This window comes from Monodon monoceros, unplaced genomic scaffold, assembly GCF_005190385.1.
Source record: "Monodon monoceros isolate NGI ecotype Baffin Bay Population unplaced genomic scaffold, NGI_Narwhal_1 Super_Scaffold_1, whole genome shotgun sequence".
NCBI classification, from domain to species: Eukaryota; Metazoa; Chordata; class Mammalia; order Artiodactyla; family Monodontidae; genus Monodon; species Monodon monoceros.
This window is the reverse complement of record NW_021703765.1, coordinates 37,427,370-37,452,986: the sequence shown is the minus strand read 5'-3', so window position 1 is coordinate 37,452,986 and position 25,617 is coordinate 37,427,370. Positions and strand designations below refer to the sequence as shown.

The 25,617-nt window shown below is 38.7% G+C and overlaps 1 protein-coding gene across 2 annotated transcripts in view; it reads left to right on the top strand.

Moving 5' to 3' along the window:
* The first annotated feature begins 87 nt into the window (after positions 1 to 87).
* ELP2 (elongator acetyltransferase complex subunit 2) overlaps positions 88 to 25,617 on the top strand; it is a 44,111-nt gene continuing 18,581 nt past the window's right edge. The window contains exons 1-14 of one of the 2 annotated variants that reach the window (XM_029227080.1): positions 88 to 680; positions 3,703 to 3,781; positions 6,401 to 6,471; positions 10,171 to 10,327; positions 10,717 to 10,794; positions 11,410 to 11,607; positions 12,213 to 12,277; positions 13,019 to 13,085; positions 13,748 to 13,888; positions 15,376 to 15,471; positions 16,540 to 16,640; positions 16,828 to 16,959; positions 20,371 to 20,520; positions 23,303 to 23,491. In XM_029227080.1, the coding sequence (XP_029082913.1) occupies positions 543 to 680; positions 3,703 to 3,781; positions 6,401 to 6,471; positions 10,171 to 10,327; positions 10,717 to 10,794; positions 11,410 to 11,607; positions 12,213 to 12,277; positions 13,019 to 13,085; positions 13,748 to 13,888; positions 15,376 to 15,471; positions 16,540 to 16,640; positions 16,828 to 16,959; positions 20,371 to 20,520; positions 23,303 to 23,491 (1,662 nt within the window). In that variant the 5' untranslated portion in view covers positions 88 to 542. The remainder of the gene's footprint in view (positions 681 to 3,702; positions 3,782 to 6,400; positions 6,472 to 10,170; positions 10,328 to 10,716; positions 10,795 to 11,409; positions 11,608 to 12,212; positions 12,278 to 13,018; positions 13,086 to 13,747; positions 13,889 to 15,375; positions 15,472 to 16,539; positions 16,641 to 16,827; positions 16,960 to 20,370; positions 20,521 to 23,302; positions 23,492 to 25,617) is intronic. The other variant, XM_029227071.1, reaches the window with a different exon arrangement.

The following is a 25,617-nucleotide window of genomic DNA, read 5'->3' as shown; positions in this document are numbered from 1 at the left end:
ACCCCGTCCCCGGCAAGCGGATCCGCGCGTCCGCCGGTTTGCCGGATCCGCGGGGCTCGCAAGGGCGGGAGGGGGCGGAGACGCGGTCTGGGTGATCTCAGCGCCGAGATCAGTCGGGGGCTCTTTCCTCGAGCCCCTCTGCGCCCTCGCCTCTCTGAGGCCGGCGACACTCTCGCCAAGGCTCCCCACCGAGCCAGCCCCGTATGCTGCTGGGAGCCCGGCCGTGAGGGGCAGTGGAACGCTCCTACCGCCGCCCTGGCACACGAGCCCCGGGTCTTTCTAGAGGGTCCTGAGCTGTTCCGGTCGGGTCTTCCCTCCTGGGACGGAGGCCGTGCTTGTGCCCTGGGCCAAGATCCAGGAGACAGGCGCTGGTAGAGGCAAGCGGGCACTGAGGACCACTGGCAGGGGAGGTGGGTGGGGTCGCCCCCGGCCGCCTTGGAAACGCGGTGCGGATAACGCCAGCGGGAGACGCGGCGGCCGAGCAGTTCCGCTCCGAGGGCGGAAGTGCGTGCCCAGCTTTCGGCCGTTGACCAGGCAGCAACATGGTGGCACCTGTGCTGGAGACCTCTCACGTGTTTTGCTGCCCGAACCGGGTGCGGGGAGCCCTGAGCTGGACCTCCGGGCCCGGAGGACTTCTGGCCTTCGGCACGTCCTGTTCCGTGGTGCTCTATGACCCTCAGGTAAGAGAAGTGGCCATACGCCCGACCCCGTGTGCTTCTGGGGCCAAATATGCTGGGTGTTCTTGGGGCGGACTGTAGACGCTGCTCCGGAGTGTGGAGACCGGGTGTGCTGTCCTGTCCGCTTCGGGGAGGGTGTCTGCGCGAGGAGTCTGGCTCTGGAGAGCGGGACTCGCCCCTCGCCCTCTCGTGCGCTGCGTCAGCCTGGGGTCACCATGTCCTACCAGTGGCCTGTTAGCCCCAGGTAGAATCTCAAATGATGACAACCTTTTCCGAAGCCGCCTGTGGGAACTGTAGTACTGTTAAAGAATCAGTTTGAGCTTTAAAAGATGTGCAGTTAAGGTATGGGTTGAAGCTATCACGCAGATGCTATCTCATTTCTGTGTTTCCCTTAGTGTTACCAAATAAGCTTTTGTTTTCTTGAATTTCAAAGACATATCACTTGTGTTTTAGCTTTGAGAATGGACATTTTAAAGAAAGTGCCATTGGGGTAAAGGTCATAGGGGATGGGGACCCTAAGCACTAGGTGTAAGGCAGGACTTACCCATTCCCTGAACTGCACCCTTGGCCTTTTCCCTATCAGACTTCTCAAGTGACTAGTTTCTGCATTCTTCCCAGAGTTCATCATGACCTCATCCCCCCTGGCTAATTTTGGACAATGCAGTTAGTGTTGCTTCTCAAAAGGAGCCTCAGTATAAAAAGTAAAGTGCTGGAAATTAAAATGCAGTGCAGGAGGTAGATATTATGTTTTTCTTATCTCACTGCTTTATTAATTTGATTAAAAATTCCATCATCCTAGACATACAGATGGCCACCAGGCACATGAAAAGATGCTCAACATCGCTAATTATTGGAGAAATGCAAATCAAAACTACAATTAGGTTTCTCCTCACACGGGTCAGAATGACCATTATCAAAAAGTCTACAAACAATAAATGCTGGAGAGGGTGTGGAGAAAAGGGAACCCTCCTCCTACAGTGTGTTGGGAGAAATGTAAATTGGTGTAGCCACTATGGAGAACAGTGTAGAGGTTCCTTAAAAACCTAAAAATAGAGTTACTGTATGATCCAGCAATCCCACTCCTGGGCATATATCTGGAAAAGACAAAAACTCTAATTCAAAAAGATATGTGCACCCCATTGTTCATAGCAGTGCTGTTTACAGTAGCCAAGACATGGAAGCAACGTATGTTTCCATCAACAGCTGAATGGATAAAGATATGGTGTATATATATATATATATATATATATATATATATACACACAATGGAATATTACTCAGCCATAAAAAAGAATGAGGTAATGCCATTTGCAGCAACATGGATGGACCTAGAGATTATCATACTAAGTAAATCAAGGAAAAATACCATATGGTATTGCTTATGGGTGGAATCTAAATAATGATACAAATGAGCTTATTTACAAAAGAGAAATAGACTCACAGACATAGAAAACAAACTTATGGTTACCAAAGGGGAAGGGGGGAGGGATAAATTAGGAGTTTGGGATTAACAGATACACACTACTATATATAAAATAGATAAACAACAAGGACATACTGTATAGCACAGGGAACTATATTCAATATCTTGTAATAACCTACAATGGAAGAGAATCTGAAAATGAATACATATATATATGACTGAATCACTTTGTTGTACTGAAATGTAGCTGAAATGTTGTAAATCAAGTATACTTCAATTAAAAAAATTCTGTCATCCTCATATCTGTTGCAGATTTGAACTTATAAATGAAATAATTGTATTCATTTTTCTTATCTTGCGCTTGCTCATCTCCTCCCAGTTTTTGTTTTGTTATTACCATGCACTGTTAACTGGCAAGATAAAGCATTTAAAACCAAGGGTAAACTTTACAATGGCTATTAACCAAGGCTTTGGAAGCCTGTCTTTCTGCAGCTGTTTAATGGGTTTGTGCCCCATGCCCTCTATCACATTTTTATTTTTAATGATAATCTGCTGGCCATGTTAGGGGATTTTAACATCAAAAAAAAGTATATGGAGCCTAAAAAGTACTTGTTTTGTTTTGTTAAATATTTGTTAGCTGGGTATTTAATGAAATATAAGAATAAGAACACGTCAGATGCTAAAGTAAAGTTTTGGGGGTGATGTTCATTCAGCAAACTTTTGAAGACCCTTTATGGGCTAACCTTGAACTGAGTGGTGATGACACAAAGATAATGGGTAATAACTCCTGCCCATCAAGGAATTCTGATTCTAGTGAGAAAGACAATGAAATGCTTTAAATTGTTTCCTAACCTCAACCCATATGTGAAATATGTTAGTTTATGCACATTTACCCCTGTAAACCTTTTTCTCAGCCATGAGAATTCCTGTTGACATACAAGTAGGTATCAAGCCAGTGCTCTAGGCAATCAATAGAGAAAGGGCCTATAAAGTGGAGGGCTCAGTAGGAATAGAGTCTTCAGCAGTGGGGGAAGAAAAGCCCAAGTGTGGAGTGACATTGGTGAAAGCAGCAATCTGAGGGTCTGCAGGGAACCTGGCTGTAGGCCCTGAAGGGATCTGATGTTTGAGGACCTTAGTAGTTGTGGCCTGGTGACCTTGGGTCATTAAGGCTGATGAACCCAACACCAGATCAGCCAAGGCATACAAAGTGAGCCACGAATTTGTATCCATTAATCACGAATTCCTCTCTTGAAGGGTTTTTTTGTCAACCAAATTCTCAAATTGGTGCAGGCATGGTAGAAGTAGACCCTAAGATATGTGGGAACAAGGTCCTTATCTGGTCTGGGATTTCAAGACAGGCTTCCCAGACAAGAAGAGGACAGAGGTGAGTGAATGTGGAGTTGGGAGAAAGGCAGGAATGAATTAAAAAGTGAATGGATGATTTAAGCCATGGTTAATAGTTCATAAAGGAAGGTGATTCTGTTTGAAGTAATACTGAACTTTTTGTTAGCATCAAAAACACTGAAATCTGATTTTTATTAATTCATTAATTCCTCTGTAGGATAAATTCTAATTTACTAACAAGTGTTTTCTTCTCTAAAGAAAAGTGTTGTTATTACCAACCTGAATGGTCACACTGCTCGAGTCAACTGCATACAGTGGATTTGTAAACAGGATGGTTGTAAGTATTAATCTGACTTTTCTTAATTTAGCATTAGCTTATCTGATATTATGCAATTAGAAAATAGAAGAAAAATGGTATGCCCAGTGAACTATCTGACCTGTACTTTTATTTATAGCAGTTGAAGCATGGATAACACAGCGGTGCTTAGGATGAAGGTAGAGGCAGCCCATTACTGAGGCAAGACCCCACCATTGCTTTTGATCCAAAGCCTGTAATCAGGGCCTGTGTTGAGGCCCAGGTTGGGATTCAAAAGATTTGGCTTGTTAGGTCTCTTTCTACCACAGACAAACTATTGTTTTTTTAGGCAGGGCATTGCATCTCTCTTGACCCCAGTTTCATCTTAGTAACATATGAAAAGTAAATGTTTGGACTGAATCAGGGGACCCTGAGTGATTCTTGACACCTGTGAGGTCAAAATTATTTTCGGAATAATAATAAGTTATTCCTAGTTTTCATTCTCATTCCGTCACAAGTATGCAGTGCCATTTTCCAGTGGCTGCATGGTGTGGGATATTGCAACAGATTAAATACAGAAGCAGATATGAAAATCCAGCTGTATTCTAATAAAGTCAGACGTTAAAGAGATTTGCTGAAATATAAAACAGTGCCTTTCTTCTTATTAATTTTTTGTTTTGGAAAATACAAGGTTCCCCCCATAAAAATGTTATTTATGTTAATGGGGTTCATTGTTATTTTTAAGTAAACTAATAAACAAGTATTTTTCATATTTCTCAGTTTTAATTTCTAATGTGGTTAATATTGGTACATATAGCCTATATAAATAAAAGGTCTTTGGGGTCCTGAAAAAATTTTAAGAGTATAAAGGAATCCTGATATCAAAAAGTCTGAGAATTGCTGGACTAGATTATCTCCAGGTCTCTTCCATCTCTAAGATTCCATAGCTCCAGAATTTTTAATTAAGAATGCTTTTAGGTGGGCTTCTAAAATCCTATGGAATTTCCTCAGTTGTCTTAAATATACCTCCAGTAGTATTCTTATGGATTCTCAATTAATTTTATTTATTATTCTGTTTATTAAATATGTATTGAGAGCATTCTGAGCTAGGCACAAATGCAGAATTTCCTGAATTAGTGCGACTTGGCCATGAAATTTATCTGTGACATTAAAAAAATGTTTAATAAACTACTTACCTCGGTTGGTGATGCAGGATTAGTCGCAGTAGGTCAGTAAAGACCATTAAATCTTAGAAAGAGTGGCTGTTAGTGCAGATACTAAAACACAATTGTAATTATATTAACTGCCACCAAATGACATCAAAGACTACTTGAATCTCAGTATAGGGATTTGTTATAAAATATTAATTTGGGCTTGTATGTTTTATTTTCCCTTTAAAAGTGAGGTTACATAAAATGAACTGCTTGTGTATCACTGTAATCTCTATTATGATTGATTTTCTCAGATTTGGCTCCACTGTCAGATAACTCATGTATTCTTTCTAACCCAAGTATCAGTGACATATAAAATTCTAATAATACCATTTCATATTTTTAAAGTGTCTGATTTTTAACACATTACCTTCATGTACCTTATAGTAATTATCAAAACCACGTGTAATGTCTCATATGTGTTATTTCTGCCAAAAGTGTTTAGCCTGAATCTTATGAGGAAACAACCAGGCATATCCAGATTGAGGGACATTCTGCAAAACAACTGGCCTAGACTCTCATTGTCACAAAAAAGGAAGGAACTGGGAAACTATTCAAGATTAAAGGAGACTAAAAAGATGTGACAACCAAATGCGCAATGTGTGGTCCTTAGATTCTAACTTAAAAAAAAGTTATAAAAGACATTACTGGGACAATTTGGGGAAATTTTAAGATGGATTATGTATTACATAACAATACTGTATCAGTGTTAAAATTGTTGAATGTGATAATTGTATTGTGGTAATGCAGGAGAATGTTCCAGTTCTTAGGAAAAATGGTAAAATATTTAAGGATCAGAGGTCATCATGTCTCCAACTTATTTTTGTTTGTTTGTTTGTAAATTTATTTATTTTATCTATTTATTTTTGTCTGCGTTGGGTCTTGGTTGCTGCACGCGGGCTTCCTCTAGTTGTGGCGAGCAGGGGCTACTCTTTGTTGCGGTGCGTGGGCTTCTCATCGTGGTGGCTTCTCTTGTTGTGGAGCATGGGCTCCAGGTGTGCGGGCTTCAGTAGCTGTGGCAGGCAGGCTTCAGTAGTTGTGGCACACAGGCTCAGTAGCTGTGGCATGTGGGCTCAGTAGTTGTGGCTCGCAGGCTCTAGAGCACAAGTTCAGTAGATGTGGCGCACCGGCTTAGTTGCTCCGCGGCATGTGGGATCTTCCTGGACCAGGACTCGAACCCACATCCCCCCGCATTGGCAGGCAGATTCTTAACCACTGCGCCACCAAGGGAAGTCCCTCCAACTTATTTTTAAATCGTTTGTCCAAAACAAAAAAGGGTGTGTGTGTGTACATAGAGCAAGATAATTGAGCAAATATGGCAAAATCTAAACAGTTGGTGAAGCTAGGTAAAGGTATATGAGTTTTCTTTTATCTTTTCTATAGCTTTGAAATTTTTCAAAATAGCTGGAAAAGAATTAAAATGTTTACTGAGGTATGATTTTTTTTTCAGCTCCTTCTACTGAATTAGTTTCTGGAGGATCTGATAATCAAGTGATTCACTGGGAAATAGAGAATAATCAGGTGGGTAGACATGTTTATGGTTATAAAAAATGACTGTTATATCTACTTTTATTTTCAGTCTTTTCCCTCATTTCTACTGTGTTCTTCCTTTATGAAGTTTCCTCATTCTTGCTTGTCAGTAATCCAGATCCTGTATATTCCATACTTCACAGGCCTTGTACCCTTCCCTGTAATCTGCTTCTGTATTCATATGCTGTCAGTCATTTCTGTGAATTTCTCGTCATTTGGAATAATTTTCAGACTGCTCTTACAGGGTATGTTTGTCTTGTTTTCATTGGTAGCAAAAATTAATACTGCTCTGTGCATAGGACAGCAGTTATCACGTGGATATAGATTTACATAATTCTGAGTGATGTTATAATATGCAATACTGGGTGTGTATGGACCTCTACTGATAGACATTTAGGTTGTTTCTAGTCACAAGCAAAGATTAAAAATGTAAAGTTAGTGCATCATATGTTTGAACATCTGCCATGCGGAAGGTGTAGTAGATGAGGCAGAATGCTATTCATGAATCGTGTACATAGTTTTGAAGGCAAAATGCACTTGAATAACTGAAGTACAAAGGTGGCTCTGGGTGGGTGATTTCACTTGCTGTACCACAACCATGCTGCCGTGGAAGTTCACTAGGGATTTACGAGGCGGCCTTTCGGTTAGGTCTGATAGTGTGAGATGATTTCCTTAGGAAACATTAAAGTGGTGAGGGTTCCAGGTAGGGAAAATATATGAATCAAAGTGCAGGTAAGAAAGGAGACCATTTGCTCAGAAGTATCCAGTGTTAACCAAAGCCTAAGATGTTTTAAGGGCAGGGCTTTCCAGAGCTTGTTCAGAGAATTATTCATCTCTCAGTTATTGATTGTGGCCAGTCAAGTTTGGGAAATAATGCATATCATATACTTCTCTTAGAGAATCACAATGCCTGTGAGCATAGTGAAGACTCTGAAAAGTTCTGATATGGAAAAACCTGCTTATCTTTGTTTAACTAATATTTCCTAAACTTACTTCAAGTCTGATTTTTTTTTTTTCTTCAGATCTTTTAGTATCCCTTGTAACTTTGAGGAACATAGTTTTGGAAATGTTTCCAGATAACACTTATGGGCTGTAATATTAGAGAAGTAGAGAAGGAGAAGATCTCGTGAGAATTTGAATACTTGCTTCAAGAGTTTGTTTTTTATTGGCAGGCATTTGGAAGTCATTGAGGATTTCTAACCAGTGGAGTATGAATACCAAAGAAGATGAATGACAGGAGTGTGCCAAATTAGGATAGGAAAAAAATATGAAGGAAGAGATATGGGATATATTTTTGAAGGAAAATGATTTTGGCATTGACTAGATAGTTGTCGAAGGAGTAGGGAGCTATTGGGTAGAGGAGTGAGAAATCAAAAAGAGTGGGATTCTGGCTCAGGGCTCTGGAAGAAAGATACTTCTACAAAGCAAAATAGGCAAGTTAGAGGGAAGATGTGGAATTCAGTTGTTAACATGTTACTTGTATTGCCAGCCAGAGACAGGGGGCAGGTGTGGAGGAGGGGATTGTGGGGTCAGTTAGACTTGAATGAGAGTTCTAATGGTTGTGTAGCAAAGCAGCTCCTGTTTGGATTTACCTTGGCAGAGGAATCCAGAGAGAGCCATTTGAGCACTCATTTTTGAGACCTTGAGTTGAGATTTGCAAGACTCTTTCCTCAGTGCTGCCCTACGCTTCTGTCAGTAGAGAGGATTGCAGGCTGAGTATCTGATGGCAGACAGCGAACTTAGAGACGGACGGGAAAGTAGAATGTGAGGCCAAACAGGGAGGATGAAAGGCATAAAAGAGGGATGAAGGGAATAAGAGGATTTGGGGGAAGAAGTCACATATTATAACCTTAGAGGCTTAAAGCTTCCTTCTGGTATGCATTTCCATGCACACAGGTGTTCACTACATCTTGACTTCTGATAAAAGGAAATAATTCTAAGCTGGTATAATGAGAGATTTGAGTCTCTGAACAGTGGGCATCGTTTTTTTAAAAGCTGGTGAACTTGAGAGATTTGTTTTGTTTGAGCTTTTAAGATTCTCTAATGGTTGAAATATAACCCTGCTTAAAAGATGTGAAGTGACATAGAAAACAAACTTATGGTTACTAAAGGGGAAGGGGGGTGGGAGTGGGGATAAATTAGGAGTTTGGGATTAGCAGATACAAACTACTATATATAAAATAGATAAACAACAACATCCTACTGCATAGCGCAGGGAACTATATTCAATATCCTGTAATAAACCATAATGAAAAAGAATACGTGTGTGTGTATATATATATATATATATATATATATAACTACACCATAAACTAACACAATGCAACATTGTAAATCAACTATACTTCAATTTTTTAAAAAATAAATAAAATAGAAAAAAAAGGATGTGAAGTGAGTTTTTCCATAGATTTAATGTTTCAGGGGGTAATGATACAGACTCATGTAAAGTTTAAATACAGAAAAATAGGAAGAAGGAAAAAGATACAAAATTTCAACAGTTAACATTCTAATGAAAATTGTTCCAGATCTCTGGTTATGTGTGTATAATTATACATGAAAGTGACTTTATTGTACTTGAGTTTTAAAAAGTGTTTTTTTCAGAGAAGCCAAAGGTTAATTACAGGAAGTTAGTGTACAGACCCCCTTATATGTAACTATCAACTACCTTCTTGAGTGGCAGAGTTCTGCTTAACTAATTGGGAAAATAATTGAGGAGACATTTAAGAGACACCTCTGTTTCAGCAGACAACAGTTTACAAAAGGTACCTCTCAAAGGAAGTGGTAGAATCTCACATATTTGGAACTCTAAAAAAGTAGATCCAAAATAGAAATGATGCTGCAGGGAATAATCTTGCATGGCAAGCTAGAAGACTTGGTAAACGGATGGGATTTCCCAGTTCTTTTTGTCATTTTTCCATTTTGTAACTCTGATTGATACAGGTAAGTATTATGAGTGGATGCTAAACATACTTGGTAAAAGTTTGATGGAAAATAGAGTATTTTCTCAGTCCCAAAGTATAATCTCACATATTACCACCAAAAAAAAAATTAATTTCACAGTGAAAAAGCATGGCAGATACTACCTCTACTAAAATATCAGGGTTAATTTTACTAAAAGTGAGACAAAATGACATTGTGTGCCTCCTGATGTGATGCACTTATGTAGTGGTGACATCAAAATGTACACCCTGAGTCTGTTCATGAGGAAATATCAGACTAATACAAGAGGAGGGACAGTCCACAAAGCTGGCCTATATTCTTCAAAAATGTCAAAGTCATGCATGTCTTTCCATGGTAATAAGCATGCATTATCCTTTTTGTTGGCTTAGAATATGTCTACAATTATTTAATCAGTTTCCTATTAATACTTATAGGTTGATTGAAGTTTTCCTAAAGGGTGTGTGATGAATGTCCTTCTGCATTTGTCTTTTATTACTTGTTAAACTAGTACTGCTCTCTCAGAGTAGATTCTCAGATGTGAGATTGCTGTGTCAAAGGGTGTGCACATTTTGTGTATAGTTAATATGATCAGGCAGGATTCTCAAACGTTTACATTCTTCTCAGTTGAGAGGACTTACTTCTGGATCAGGCATTTTAACAGTACCTTTAATCCTCTGATTCTAGTTAAATACAGGTGAAACTGATAATTCCTTTTTTATCATAGTGCTTTTGTTATTCTTTGTGATTCAGCTTTTAAAAGCAGTCCCCCTCCACGGTCATGAAGGACCTGTTTATGCAGTGCATGCTGTTTACCAGAGGAGGGCATCGGATGTTGCATTACATACGCTGATAGTGTCTGCAGCTTCTGATTCTACTATTCGAGTCTGGTCTAAACAGGGTTCTGAAGGTAAGTTTAGAGACATTGTGATCCAAACAAATGAAATTAAGTAATTTAATGATCATATGAAGGACAACTTAGAAGAGCATTCATGTAATCTTTCAGTCTTTCAAGCTGTTTTAAAAATATTAGAATTCTAATCTACATGTTTGTTTCTGTTGCACTTTTCCATAATTCCTCTTTACCAAACTGTTTGATAATGTAAATTCCTTCAAAGTCTTTTCATATGTCTTTTTGTTCTCTGTAACCTTGTTAGAAATTGGCCATTTAAATTCCCATCATCCCTGGGGGCTCAGGACTGACCTCTCTTATCTCCCTGCTGACATCTGATGATGCTACCCAACCTCTAAGGTTGGATACACTCAGAGTTAGTTGTTCGTGATGTGTTTATTTCTTAGTGACATGCCTTCAGACCTTGGACTTTGGAAATGGATTCACTCTGGCTCTCTGCTTGTCTTTTTTGCCTAATACTGATGGTGAGTATCCTGCTAAGTGTATATTGAAAGAGAAATGTATTTTTATATCCCCATACAACCAGAACCTAAAAAACACACTGGATCTCAATTTTGTGTCTAAATGTTTTCAGGAAACAAGTTGAGACATGGATAACATACTTTTGTTCTCAGTATTCAAATGACCTGTGTATAAAACATAAGGTCAAAGGGGGTTAAGGGGGGTGGCTATTAGAAACTTTAGTAGCAGTTAAAAATTTAAGTGACTCAATATGTACTCAAGATTGGTACTACTATTTATCAAATATACTGTCGATGTATATAGATGTAATTTGGGAAAATTACCTAGCTCTGTAGAAGGTGAAGGTCTGGGATAAGTTGAGAAAAGTACTGAACATGGATCATATGAGTATTTCTCTTAAGGTGGCAGCCCCTGCACCTGCATAATGACAGCATCTTTCATAATGACAGCACCCTGCGTAATGACAGCATCCTGTGTAATGACAGGTTGCCTAAGACCACTTAAAATCTCCAAAGAAAAAATGCCCCTTTTGCTGTGAAACCCATCTGTACCTATCTTTGATTATCCTCCACAAAGATGATGGCCAATGCAAGTCAGACAGTCTTGTGCCTCCTCAGTTACCTGGAGGACAGACCTGGTGGGGAGAGGCCAGGCCTGGAAGCCTCCAGGCTCTTTTGCCCTTTGCAGCAGGAGCTGCGACTCTGTGGTCTCACGTAACGTTCCACTTTGTGCAAGGGCTCCCCAGGAGGAGGAACTACGCACATTCTGGTTTCATTACATAGAATTTGATTTCTTTGCATCTATGTTGAGGCCAAGTGACTGGAGTTTTTGGCTTTTTTTTTTTTTTTACGTTGATTTAAAGAAAACTAATTTTACAGTCACACCTTCCATAACTTTTTATCCACATAGTTAATTATATGCTCTTTTATTTTGTTCTTTAATTACTTCATGGATTTTGTTTTACTATCAAATTCTCAAAATGTAGGGTCCTCAAAGTAACAAACATACCCTTAAATCTTTGTGCAGTAGCCCTGATGCTGGGCTCATAGTAGCTCTCCCGGAAATTTTATTATTCACTTGGGCTAACAACGTTTCCTGTTAGTCTTCTGGCTGACATAGTTCAATGCTCCCAGCTTGCTCTCGAGCTTCTCTTTTTACTGCTCCTTCTATCGTAAATAACACAGAATAAAGGAAAGGATTCTCAGTTAATAGTCATTCTTTGCCGAGTAACCATTTAATGGAACATTTTAGAATATTCATTTTATTCCTAAAGATGTTTATTGAGCACTTTCAATTTATTTGTTCAGTGGCGTGGGAAGCAGGAGTCAGGATTCTTTACCTAGAGCTTAGAATCCAGCATAGGTGATGGTCATAACGTACGATGGAATACTTACAGCAATGCCTCTTTTCCCCCCACCAGTACCAATATTAGCATGTGGCGATGATGACTGCAAAATTCACTTATTTGTTCAACAGAATGATCAGGTAATTAATGATGTTTCTTAAGAGGCTAGAATTATGTTCTGCTTAATTACATATCTTAATACAGATTATTTCTAGATTATAGGATTTTGGGGATGTTCCAATCTAAACAATCCAATAGGAGAATCTTTTCTGGCAGTCTTCCATTAAACAGTTTTGCACTCTTTGAACACCAGGTATACTGCTGCTGCTTTGGCTACCAGGTCCAGAGTCGTTGGGGGAAACAGGTCGTTAGGTGGGGAAGAAGAGAAGGAAGATGCTGTAGTAGTGTTTTGTCTTCCCTAGCAGTGGTTATTTGTCCTTCTGAGCTTTACCTATTCTTTGAGTGGTTAAACTAGAGGGAAGTTTCAGAAAGAGGGTTGGTTAACTCTAGGCTCGTTTAGTTAATAACAGAGGTATTTGTTTCTTTGCATTTTATAAGAAAGTTAAAAATGACTGTGAATGTTCAACCACCCAGCTTTTTTCTATATTGTGTCCACAGCATATGTCATTTTACCTTCTGAATGTTTAGTGTATTTGAGAACTACAGATATTATCTGCTCAGGATTGCTCAGTTAAATTTGGATGATTATGAGATTTTTCATTCCCAAATGGGAGCTCTATCTGATGTCTGATCAGATAGTGTTCCCAGTAAAAAAAAAAAAAGCAATACAGTCAGACTGGCTGGGACCAAATTAAGTCACTGATATACATGAGAATATTAAATTCTTACATCAAGTCCTATGATTTTTGTTATCTTACTAGTTTCAGAAAGTGCTTTTTCTATCTGGACATGAGGATTGGATAAGAGGCGTGGAATGGGCAGCCTTTGGTCAGTATGAAATTTTGCTAAAGTACATATAATGGGGACAAGTATGTGTAATTTCAAAGCAGCCTCTTTTTTATTTATTTATTTGGTGGTGCCGGGTCTTAGTTGCAGCAGGCGGGCTCCTTAGTTGTGGCTTGTCGGCTCCTTAGTTGCGGCATGCATGTGGGATCTAGTGCCCTGAGAAGGGATTGAACCCGGGCCCCCTGCATTGGGAGTGTGGAGTCTTAACCACTGCACCACCAGGGAAGTCCCCCGTGTATGTTTTAATTAAAAATTTTCTTTGTATGTAACATTTTCCTATTGGCCCGATTAGAAAAGAGGATACTTATCCCTTGTATTAACTATTAGTTGGGTTGGTAGAGGATGAAGCAAGTTGATATTCATAAGAGGACACTAGTTGTTACACATGCAGACATTCTTGAGAAGTTCTTTTCAGAAATTAATAGATTGAATAGGAATACCACATATTATAACCATTTATTAGCATTGTCTATATTTGTCAGTGTTATTGAAAATGAATATAGGTCAAATGAATGAAGGATAAGGAAGCAAAGTCTAATTTTTTCAGGAAATCTAGAAATGTGTATATTGTAGAAGAAAAACTCTTATACTTAAATTTAAGAATAGAATGTTTTAAAAGTAATAAAATTTGTTTTTTTAATTAGGTAGAGATCTTTTCCTAGCAAGCTGTTCACAAGATTGCCTGATACGCATATGGAGGCTGTATATAAAATCGACATTTTTAGAAACTCAGGAAGATGATAATATAAGACTGAAAGAAAATACTTTTACTATAGAAAGTGAAAGTGAGTAATAATGAAAATATTTGATTTAACAATACTCAGGTTTCCTAGCTGATTTACTTATGTTTTACTACACACATATGTGAAGGTTAGGTTTTTGTTTTTTTGTTTTTTTGTTTTTTGTGGTACGCAGGCCTCTGTTGTGGCCTTTCCCGTTGCGGAGCACAGGCTCCGGACGCGCAGGCTCAGCGGCCATGTGCTCAACGGGCCCAGCCGCTCCGCGGCTATGTGAGATCTTCCCAGACCAGGGCACGAACCCGTGTCCCCTGCATTGGCAGGCGGACTCTCAACCACTGCGCCACCAGGGAAGCCCGAAGGTTAGGTTTTCAGAAGTATCAGATCCCTAGCTGAAACTGATATATGCATTTTTCCTTTTTTATTTTTATATGAGGGTAAGTCATTTTTCATATATGAAACTTATTTTCTTTCTAAACCATGTTAGTGAGATTTTTTTAAATTGCTGAAAATAATGTTATTTTCTCAATAAGTTAGTTTGTAAAATATTACTTAATTTGCAGTTTTAGCATAGGAAGATCTAAAGGGTTAATGTGAATTATTCATACCTTTTTTGGAGGATATTCATCAGAGACAACTAAATCCCTATATTTGAGTAGTATATATAATTCTGATTTCCTTACTGTCTGGCATCAGAACAATAACCCTCCATGGTAGATCCTGTTGGAATGTTGTATTTGAAGGAGATATTTTTGGATGTGTATCTAAATTATAAAATAAGTCCTCAGTAAACATTTCATCCAGGAATATTCTTCTTTGTCATTACTCTTCTTGGTTGTAAAGCCCATTGGAGTTGAGATTTGGTAACAGATTTCTGGAGAGAACCAAGAAATACTATAACCAGCATATTGTGAGTAGCTATTTCCAAATATGAACATTTTTGTGATGTTTTCATTAATTATTTTGTTTGAAAGGTCACAGTACTGATTTGACTTCCTTTATTTCTGCATTTATCTTAGGTTTTTTTTTTAAATGGTACTTTAGACCATTACACAAAATGAGTGAGGATAGCAAGGAGGCTGGCATGTCTTTTTTGCTTTTTTTGAGTCTTTTTTGTTTTTTTGGCCGCACTGTGTGGCTTGCAGGATCTTAGCTCCCCAACCAGGAACTGAACCCGGGCCCTTGGCAGTGAAAGTGCGGAGTCCCACTGACTGGACCACCAGGGAATTCCCTGTTTTTGTTTTTTAATTGCAGTGTAAGAGTATCCCTGAAAATTTAAAATAGAACATACTCCTTAATTTTTATTGTGACTAGGTAGTGAAAATGTAAAAAAAATTTATATATCTTTAGAACTTTTTTCTCCTGTAGTTGTGAACAGTGGGTAAAGTTAATGAAATTTAGAATGAATGCTTTTTGTTGAAAATAAATCATGTTCTGATTTTTTTTCTTTGGATGTAATTGTACAACCGAGCTGGTTTTGAAAATGTTATTTTTAGAAGAGCTTTGTGGAAAGAATCCTTTTTTTGTTGTTGCAGGTATTAAAATAGCATTTGCAGTTACTCTGGAGACTGTGCTGGCTGGTCATGAAAACTGGGTAAATGCAGTTCATTGGCAGCCTTCATTTTACAAAGGTAGGAAGAAAAACATACACAAAGCTGTCATTTCAGTACAATCTCACTTACAGAATTTTAAGCTGAACAAATGAAGTAGAGGATATTTTTTGAGTGTAATTAGAAATATCAACTATAAGACAGTTTCAAGTTGGCAAAGTGTAATACTGCAGCCCTGTTCTGCTAGACACTCAATTCTATTGAAAATTGTATTTCTAAGGGGGAAAAGTATGCTTCCTGCCATGATGCCATAACTGCCATATGCTTTTTAACTTTTTTTCTTTAAAGTTTTTACCTAGTCCTTATGGGATTTAAGAGAAGTTAACTTTCAAGCCAGCTTCACTGGAACCTTTACCCTTGGAAATATAAAGTTGGTAATACCAAGGTACATCATTTATGAAAAAGTAAAGACTTCCCACTCTTTCTTTTGCCCTTAACTTCTGTTTATGGAGTGACGACTGATGCTGGGGTGTAGAGGTGCGCACGGCAGCAGCCTCATGTTCTTCCCCCAGCCCCTTCCCCAAGACAACAATAGAGAATAGCAATAATTAATGCTCAGGTAATACCATCCAGCTTTTATTATATTATGCCGTATTTGCTGCAGTTAAAAAAAGATAAATTAGATATTATAGATACTGGGGAATCCCTGTATAGATTTTCCTGAACCTTTTCCCCTTCATCCTTCCCTTGAGGCTGAATTCAGTGTATATTATTCCCATGCATATTTTTATACTTCTACTGCACATTTATGTAACCATAAACAGTATTGTTTTACAGCTATTAAAACTTGATATCAATATGCCTTTGTCCTCGTACGACCTGTCTTTTTAGCTTAACATGGTTTGGATTCATGTAACTCTAATTTACTTATTTTTATTGCAGTATAATATTTCATTGTCTAAATATGACCACAACTTGTTTATCTGGTCTTCCACTGATAGACTTTTGTGTTGTTTCCAATGTTTTGCTATTGCAGTGCAACAGTGAATGTTCTTATAGTACCAATGTTGTGTTTTTCTGGTAATCTACAAACAGGATGCTTGTTGATCACCTAAAGGCATTAGTTTTTTGTTTTTTTTTTTTCTTTAGATGGTGTTCTGCAACAGCCAATGAGATTGTTGTCTGCCTCAATGGATAAAACCATGATTCTTTGGGCTCCAGATGAAGAGTCAGGCGTTTGGCTAGAACAGGTAAAATGTGAATACTTAAGGAACAGAAAACTGGGTTTATTAGACAGTAAATCCCAAGTCTGTATTCCTAGAGCTGCAAATATTTGCTCTTTGTGTACGTTAAATAAGTGAGAACATCATCTCTGGAATGAGTGATTTCTGTTGTGAGAAATTGGTTCTGAATTGTTTTCCGTCTATCGTTGAATAGGTTCGAGTAGGAGAAGTAGGTGGCAATACCCTGGGATTTTATGATTGCCAGTTCAGTGAAGATGGCTCCATGATCATTGCTCATGCTTTCCACGGGGCACTGCACCTTTGGAAACAGAATGCCACTAACCCAGTAAGAAAAGTGCTTTTAAATCATTTCTGATTAGATAGAGTGAATCCTACATGAAACCTAGGAAAACAGTGTTGTTTTGTGTATAACACTCTACAGAAACATAGTAGAGGCATTTAAGTTCAGGTGACATCACTTCTTTATGTAAATTTATTCTGTAGTTATATTAGGTAAGAAACTCATGCTTTTCTAAGAATAAAATTCAGTTGTCCAGCATTGTTGAGATACTGAAATTTGCAGGTAGGTAAACTTACGTAAGGGAAGTTTAAGCTGTATAAATTTTTAAGCTCTCCATTAAAGCTATATTCGTTTTGTGGTAGGAGTTTTTCCTAAAATGTATAATTTCTTTGCCTTTTTAAAAATTAATTTTCTTTTTTAATTAATTTATTTTTGGTTGTGTTGGGTCTTCGTTGCTGTGCACAGGCTCTCTCTAGTTGCTGTGAGTGGGGGCTACTCTTCGTTGTGGTGCACGGACTTCTCATTGCAGTGGCTTCTCTTGTTGTGGAGCATGGGCTCTAGGCACGCAGGCTTCAGTAGTTGTGGCTCGCAGGCTCAGTAGTTGTGGCTCACGGGCTCTAGAGCACAGGCTCAGTAGTTGTGGTGCACGTGCTTAGTTGCTCCGTGGCATGTGGGATCTTCCTGGACCAGAGCTCGAACCCATGTCCCCTGCATTGGCAGGTAGATTCTTAACCACTGCGCCACCAGGAAAGTCCCTCTTTGTCTTCTTAAAAATAACATAATTTGATATTTTCCTGTTGGATAGCTAGGTACTCCATTGATAATTATTGAATGAATGACTGACACAGGGCATTAGAAGCACCTGTTATTTTATGACAGAATATATTAATTCTCTCAGGGGCTCTTGATATGTGTAATTCTAAATAGTCCTCCAAATATTGGGCTCTTCTAGATCTTATAGTTTTTAGTCTCTTCTCAGAGAGGGGTAATCTTCCTCTAATCATTTAGCTGCCTCTCAGCATTATTCCAATCTCTTCTTTCTAATTTGCTTCTGATCTGCTTTTTTGGGTTTGGGGAAATGAGATAGCAGGAAAAGTGGGTAGGAGCACACGGATCTTGGCTCTAGCACTTATTAGCTGTGTTTTTGAGGTCATTACTGAACTTTTGTCTCAGGTTCCTCATCAGTAAAATGTGGACAGTAATAGCACCTACTCAGAAGGTTTTTATGATACTAAAATGAATTAATATTGGTATAGTATGAGAAGTAGGGCCTGGTACGTACTGGGTACTATATATTTTAAATACATAAATCAAAGAAGTCAGAACATAGAGCAAAATGTGAGTTAGCAGATTTTGAATGTGCATCTAATGGTTTCCCTTACAAAGTAAAAATTCATAGAGCCCCAGTGGTGCAATTGGTTAGTGTGTGGTACTTAAGTACAAATTCATGGATTTGCATGACCTTTAGTTTGTGGGCTTTGTAATAGTTGTGTCAGGTAGGAGGATTTGAATTCTCAGTGTATGGAGTGATTTACTTTTCCCTTGTATCTTCGATTTGGAGTTGATCTTTAAGATTGTTTTTACTGTTAAATGAACCAGGGAACCATTAGCTATGACATTTGTAAATAAGATATTTTTTAGGATAAATGTAATTTTGTTCTTTTTTTTTTTTTTACTTTATTTTTGGCTGTGTTGGGTCTTCGTAGCTGCGTGCGGGCCTTCTCTAGTTGTGGCTCACGGGGGCTACTCTTCATTGTGGTGTGCAGGCCTTCTCACTGTGGTGGCTTCTCTTGTTGCAGAGCATGGGCCCTAGAGCGTGGGCTTCGGTAGTTGTGGCTCGCGGGCTCTAGAGAGCAGGCTCAGTAGTTGTGGTGCACGGGCTTAGTTGCTCCGTGGCATGTGGGATCTTCCTGGACCAGGGTTCGAACCTGTGTCCTCTGCATTGGCAGGCGGATTCCCAACCACTGCACCACCAGGGAAGCCCCTTAATTTTGTTCAGAGCTCCTTTGAGCTGTATTTCAGCTGGTCTTCAGAGGGCCTTCATAGAAAAAAGCATCAGTTAAGTAGGGAGAAACTCAAACCAGAGGACAGAATTTCACTGTACTTTTGCTTGTAACTTGACTTCATATTTATAATAGTTATTTACCAAGTATTTAGGGTGATTTTTTATAGACTTTTGTTTATTTTAAATATTTTTTTTTGCTTTTTGATGAGGACCGATTTTAAAGTCTTTCATTGAATTTGTTACAATATTGCTTCTGTTTTATGGTTTGGTTTTTTGGCTGAGAGGCATGTGGGATCTTAGCTCCCCGACCGGAGATCAAACCCGCACTCCCTGCATTGGAAGGTGAAGTCTTAACCACTGGACTGCCAGGGAAGTCCCTAGACTTTATTTTTTAGAGAAATTTTAAGTTTACAGAAAAACTGAGCAGAAAATGCAGAGTTCCCATTTTCCCCTTCCCCCCCACATGCACAGCCTCCTCCATTGTCAGCATCCCACACCAGAGTGGAAATTTATTACAATCGGGTGATTTCTAAAAACAAACACTGCCCTTTAGGACTGTACCCATAGTCAAAAGTGCTGCACTTTGTTCAGAACTTTTTGGAACCTCCCATTAGTGCTAACTTTAGAATCAATTTTTATGTCACAGAAGAAATTAACAGCATTTCTTTGTTCCAGCCTATTTATGTTTTTGACCAGAAAATAATATAGCTTAGCTGACCATGCTAATTAGACTTGGCTTTGAATGACCTTTTAGCTCTTTATACAAATATAATTTTCCTCTAAAGTTCAAGTTTTACCACCGCTTGAGTTGTTGAAAAAGAAGCTCTGTGGACCAGGCATATGACATTTTCTGCATTTCATTTCACTGTTTATGTGGTTGCTGATGCAGGTTCCCTCAGGAGGTGGACTAACTATGTTTGATTTGACCTCTGTCCTCTACACCTGCAGCTCTTTTCACTTAATAAAGCAAGTTGGTCAGGCACACACAATCTACAGACTCCCATTACACAGTGCTCTACTATTTAGTTTGACAGATAAATACTCACATAGTATCTAGTATGGGCCAGCCTTGTACAAATATAGATTCATCTAATTCTTGTAACAAACGTATGATCTAGGTAGCTCTTTTACAGAAGGGTTAATTGAGGCACAAAAAGGTTAGGCAGTGTTCTAGGAGGCAGTCATAAATGATGAATGGGGGGGACTTTCCCAAGGTTACTGCTTTGAAGGACACAACGCATGCTTGAATGTTTAAGTTCTAATATATTGATACTTGACTGGAAAACAGATCCTATTACTTTAAGTTCCCATCTTGTTTACTTAGCTCTTCACCTTGCTTGAGGGCTAAGGTCTTTCCCATATCAGACCTGAGGGATGAAGGCATTATCAGGTCTTTGATAATTATGATGGTCTTTGATTATTTTGATGTGTCATGAGCACTTTCATTGCAGAGAGAGTGGACTCCAGAGATTGTTATTTCAGGACACTTTGATGGTGTCCAAGACCTAACATGGGATCCAGAAGGAGAATTTATCATTACTGTTGGTAATGACCAGACAACTCGACTTTTTGCTCCATGGAAGAGAAAAGACCAATCACAGGTAAAATGTCTTCCTACTTGACTGATCCACTTTACAAAACATCCATGAGCACATGAAAAGTGGGGCAGCAACATTAGCCATTAGGGAAATGCAGATTAAATCCATGATGAGATGCCACTGCACACCCTCTAGAATGGCTAAGGTATAAAATACTGACAGTAGCAAGTGGTTGTAAGGATGCCGAGTGACCGGATCTTTCTTACATTGCTAATGGGAATGCAAAATGGTATAGCCACTCTGGAAAACGGTTTCCTATTTTCTTAAAAACTGAAGCATTCCAAAGAAGACATACAGATGGCCAACAGACCCATGAAAAGATGCTGAGCATCACTAATCATCAGGGAAATGCAAATCAAAAGCACAATGAGTTACCACCTCACACCTGTCAGAATGGCCATCATCAAATAGATAACAAATAATGACTGTTGGCCAGGAGGTGGAGAAGAGGAGTCCTCCTGCACTGTTGGTGGGAATGTAAGTTTGGTGCAGCCACTGTGGAAAATGGTATTGAGGTTTCTCAGAATATTAAAAATAGGACCACCCCATGATCTAGCAGTCTCACTTCTGGGTATTTACTTGAAGAAAACAAAAACACTAATTAGAAAAAATGTATTCACCTCTTTGTTTATTGAAGCATTATTTATAATAGCCAAGATATGGAAGCAGCTAAGTGTCCATTGATGAGTAGATAAAGAAAATGTGGTATATAGGCAATGGAATATTACTCAGCTATTAAAAAAATGAAGTCTGAAATATATGCACAACTGAGTCACTTTGCTGTACAGCAGAAATTAACACAACATTGTAGATCAACTACTTCAATAAAATTAAAAAATAAAAAACTTTTAAAAATGGAAAAAAAAATGAAGTCTTGCCATTTATCACAACATGGATCTAGAGGATATTGTGCTGAGTGAAATAAGTCAGATAGAGAAAGACAAATACCTTATGATCTCATATGTGGAATCTAAAAAACAAAACAAACGAACAAAGTGAAAACAGACTTATAGATACAAAGAAAAAAACGGGTGTTTGCCAGAGGTTTGGAGCCAGGTGAAATAGGTGAAGGGATTAAGAGGCACAAACTTCCAGTTATAAATAAGTCACAAGAGTGTGATATACAGCATAAGAAATATGGTCAATAATGCTGTAATTACTTTGTATGGGGACGGGTGGTTACTAGACTTACCATGGTCGAGTCACTATGTTATACACCTGAAACTAACATAACACCACATTTTATTTCAACTGTATTTCAGTTAAAGGAAACTTAAGCATACACATATTCTTTATAATTCAAACAATTAAAATGTTAGCTGTCAAAATGTGTTTACTTCAGTTCCACATAAAAGTTCTCATAATACCTTGTAATTTTAGGTTTAACTCATTAGGAAACACTAACAAGGGAATTCCCTGATGGTCCAGTGGCTGAGACTCTGTATTTTCACTGCCGAGGGCTCGGGTTTGGGTTCGGTCCCTGGTCAAGGAACTAGGATTCCACAGACCGTGTGGCGCAGCCAAAAAAAGAAAGAAACACTATCAAGTCTGTAGTAAAAGCTAATTTCTAACATCATATAGTGTTAAATAATAGTGGTCGAGGCCAGTTTTTGTTCAAGGAACTTTTCAGGCTTGGCCCTGAGCTTTAAAAAACCGCAATAAAACTTTACCACTATAAACCATTGAACTGTATACTCAGAGAAACTGTAGTCAGCTTCAGTTTCTGATAAAAATTCATGGAACTGACTCTGGGTCAGTCTATGAAGCTAATGAAATTGGCCACTGACATTTCTGCTTCAGCAGCATGTGGTAGATTAAAATTGGTAGAGTTGAGGACATTGGGAACAACACTATAGTCAAGTAAAAAACAAGGCAAATAATTTTGGAGTGGTTTTCTGTGGCTCTTGGTAATTTGTTATCAGTATAACTCAGTTGTTGTTTATTCATGATCCTTTAAAAAAAAAATCAATAAATCAGACTTTACCAAAATGTGAAATTCTACTCTTTGAAAGACATTGTCAGGGGAATGAAAAGTCACAAACTGGGAGAAAGTATTTACAAAACATATACCTGATAAAGATTTTTATCTAGAGTATATAAAGAACTTTTTGGAACTCAGTAATAAGAAAACAATCCATTTTTTAAAAAAAGGGGGCAAAAGATGTTTATCCAAAGAAGATGTATGGATGGAAAATAAGAACAGGAAAAGATTCTCAACACCATTAGTCATTAGGGAAATGCACATTAAAGCTACAATGAGATACCATGACACCCCTATTAGAATGATACAGTTGAAAGACTGACTGCACGAGTGTTGATGAGGGAGGGTGTGGGCAGCTGGATCTCTCATACACTGCTGGTGGGATTCTAAACTGTACAGCCACTTTGGGAAATCATTTGGCAGTTTCTTAAAAATTTAAATATACATCCACATCATCCAGTTATTATACCCATAGGTAATATTTACCCAAGAGAAATATATTCATGCAGACTTATACACGAAAATTTGTGACTTTTTCTAGTAAGACAAAAACTGGAAAACAACCCAAATGTCTGTAAGTAGGTGAATAGATCAACAAGTTGTGGTATAGCTGTACAAGGGAATACTACTCAGCAATAAAAAGTATTGATCTGTTGATAAACAGAACAACTTGGATGAATCTGCCCCATGGTCACATTTCCATGGCATAATGAACGATTTTGTGTCTGGTATTTTGTGATTGTTGAAAAGAATTCAGTTTTTGAAACGTGTGATCATTTTTGTTTATCTTATTTTGATACCCAGGTGACCTGGCATGAAATTGCAAGGCCTCAGATACATGGATATGACCTGAAATGTTTGGCAATGATCAGTAGGTTTCAGTTTGTATCTGGAGCAGATGAAAAAGTTCTTCGAGTATTTTCTGCACCTCGAATTTTTGTGGAAAATTTTTGTGCCATTACGGGTCAGTCACTGAATCACGTGCTTTGTAATGTGAGTATTCCTCTAAATGTTTTAACTAGATCTAGTTAACCCTTCATATAAAATTTTAGGGCTTCCCTGGTGGCGCAGTGGTTGAGAGTCCGCCTGCCGATGCAGGGGACACGGGTTCATGTCCTGGTCTGGGAAGATCCCACATGCCGCGGAGCGGCTGGGCCCGTGAGCCATGGCTGCTGAGCCTGCGCGTCCGGAGCCTGTGCTCCGCAACGGGAGAGGCCCGCGTACCGAAAAAAAAAAAGAAAATTTTAGAAAGTTTCACTTAAGGCTGTAAATGAGTATATGGGTAGAAAGAAAGTCAAATCATTTTATTATTGGCTTGACAAACTTTTGTGTGCACTGTGGCAGGCAGTAAATTAAATATTAATATAAGAAATTTTGTAACAGTTAAGCCCAAGAGACTGTAAAGAATTAAAATGTTAAATTAAGGCACGAATACTATGCGTCTTCACTGTGCTTGGTAACTACGATTAAACAAAGCATAATAGATGGGTCATATTTTCAAGGAGATTACCATCTAGATGTAGATTAGGGGTAGTGGACAATGGAACGAATGTACCTGTAATTATTAGATGAAACCAGTTAATTGCTAAATCTTGTGACTAAAGTAATTTTCATAGGAGGAAGTGGTCGCTGTAGTAGAATAATGAGAAAATGGGGCTTCATTTGAGTTTTGAAAGGGTAAGTTTTTATTAATGTTTGTTTATACCCCCTTTCTACAAAAGATTTGAGCACTTACAAAAATACATAGGTTATAAACATTATAAAGTAACCAGTTATGAAGGAAGGGAAAGTAAGTAGGAAGGTAGTTGTGTTACACAGAAGTGCACATCATACAGTCCGTTGCAGTACTTAGAGTTGGGTCATGAATTTGCTTCTGATCTTGAAAAGGATGAGTACAATTTTGATAGGCAGATGGAAGGACAGAGAGCAGTGGGGTGGCCAGAGCTGCTTGAATGAAGAGTATATAGAGGGAAATGGAGGGGCTGGGGGAAAGTCAAATGGTGGAGGACCTTGGGAGGCAGGCATAGTTCAGACTCTGGTACCAGCGGAGGTCCCTAAACAAAGAAAGTGATGAAAGGCACTTTGGGGCGAAGAGTTATGTGGGAGCAGGATACCTTTGAGCCCAGAGACTTTGAAGGCAGGGACACTAGCACCAGTCTGGGTAAGACTGGAGAAGAAAGTAAGAGTCATTTTAAAAGAAATGTCCAACTATGTTTCTTGGAGTGTATCATGGGCGCCTCAGGCCACAGGCTCTCTTGATTAGGTAAAGGAGATGAAAGATTCTGTTATGCTGTTTCTAATGCTAATGGACAGTGGAACAAGATCAAAAGGGAGGCCTCAACTGGTTATTATACCGTGCTGAGCATATGGTGGTGGAGGGCAAGTTGGTTTGAGGATCTGACAATTCTAGGGATTGAAATGTGGTTTTAGGATTCCATAAGAGGCTAGTCCCAGGTGTATATTCAATTCTGTGTCCTAAGATACAGGAATCCTGTAGACTGGAAAGCCTCTTGCTGCTTTTTGGGTTTGTTCCCATACTAAGTGTTGGGATATATAGTAATGCCTCTTATTGCTCTTTTCCATGGTGTTTTATTTTTCTTGTTTTCTAAAATAAAGCATCCTGCGTTTCAGGTACCTATTCTTGGTGATGGTTTAAATTCCCATAGCTCATGTTTGTGTTCAGTTCCAGCCCCTGTATTAAAATTTAAATTGTAAGAAATGCTCTTAGCTTATGGACATGTGCCAATTTTGATGGTTAGCATTTGTTTCATATGTAATAATTTAATTGATATTGTAGGATATAAGCAGATTATTGCCACTTCAAAGGGCACTCTGTTACAAGGTTTTAAAATATTCAAAATTTTAAATATGTTTAATGAAAATACTATGTGCCTTCCTGTGAAACGTGTGTTTATATGAGCATCACCAGGGATGTGCCTGTGAGACTCTTGGAAATAAAGCTCCAGACCTTCCATTCTCAGCCCATTCTTTGCTAGAAGCCAGCACAGTGCTTTCCTTGTCACACCCTGACACCCATTGAGCTGTCAGGGTTCGATGAGCTTGTGGATGAGAGGATGCCCGACTTTATGGATTGGGTCGGGGCTGGGGATTAGCTGGAG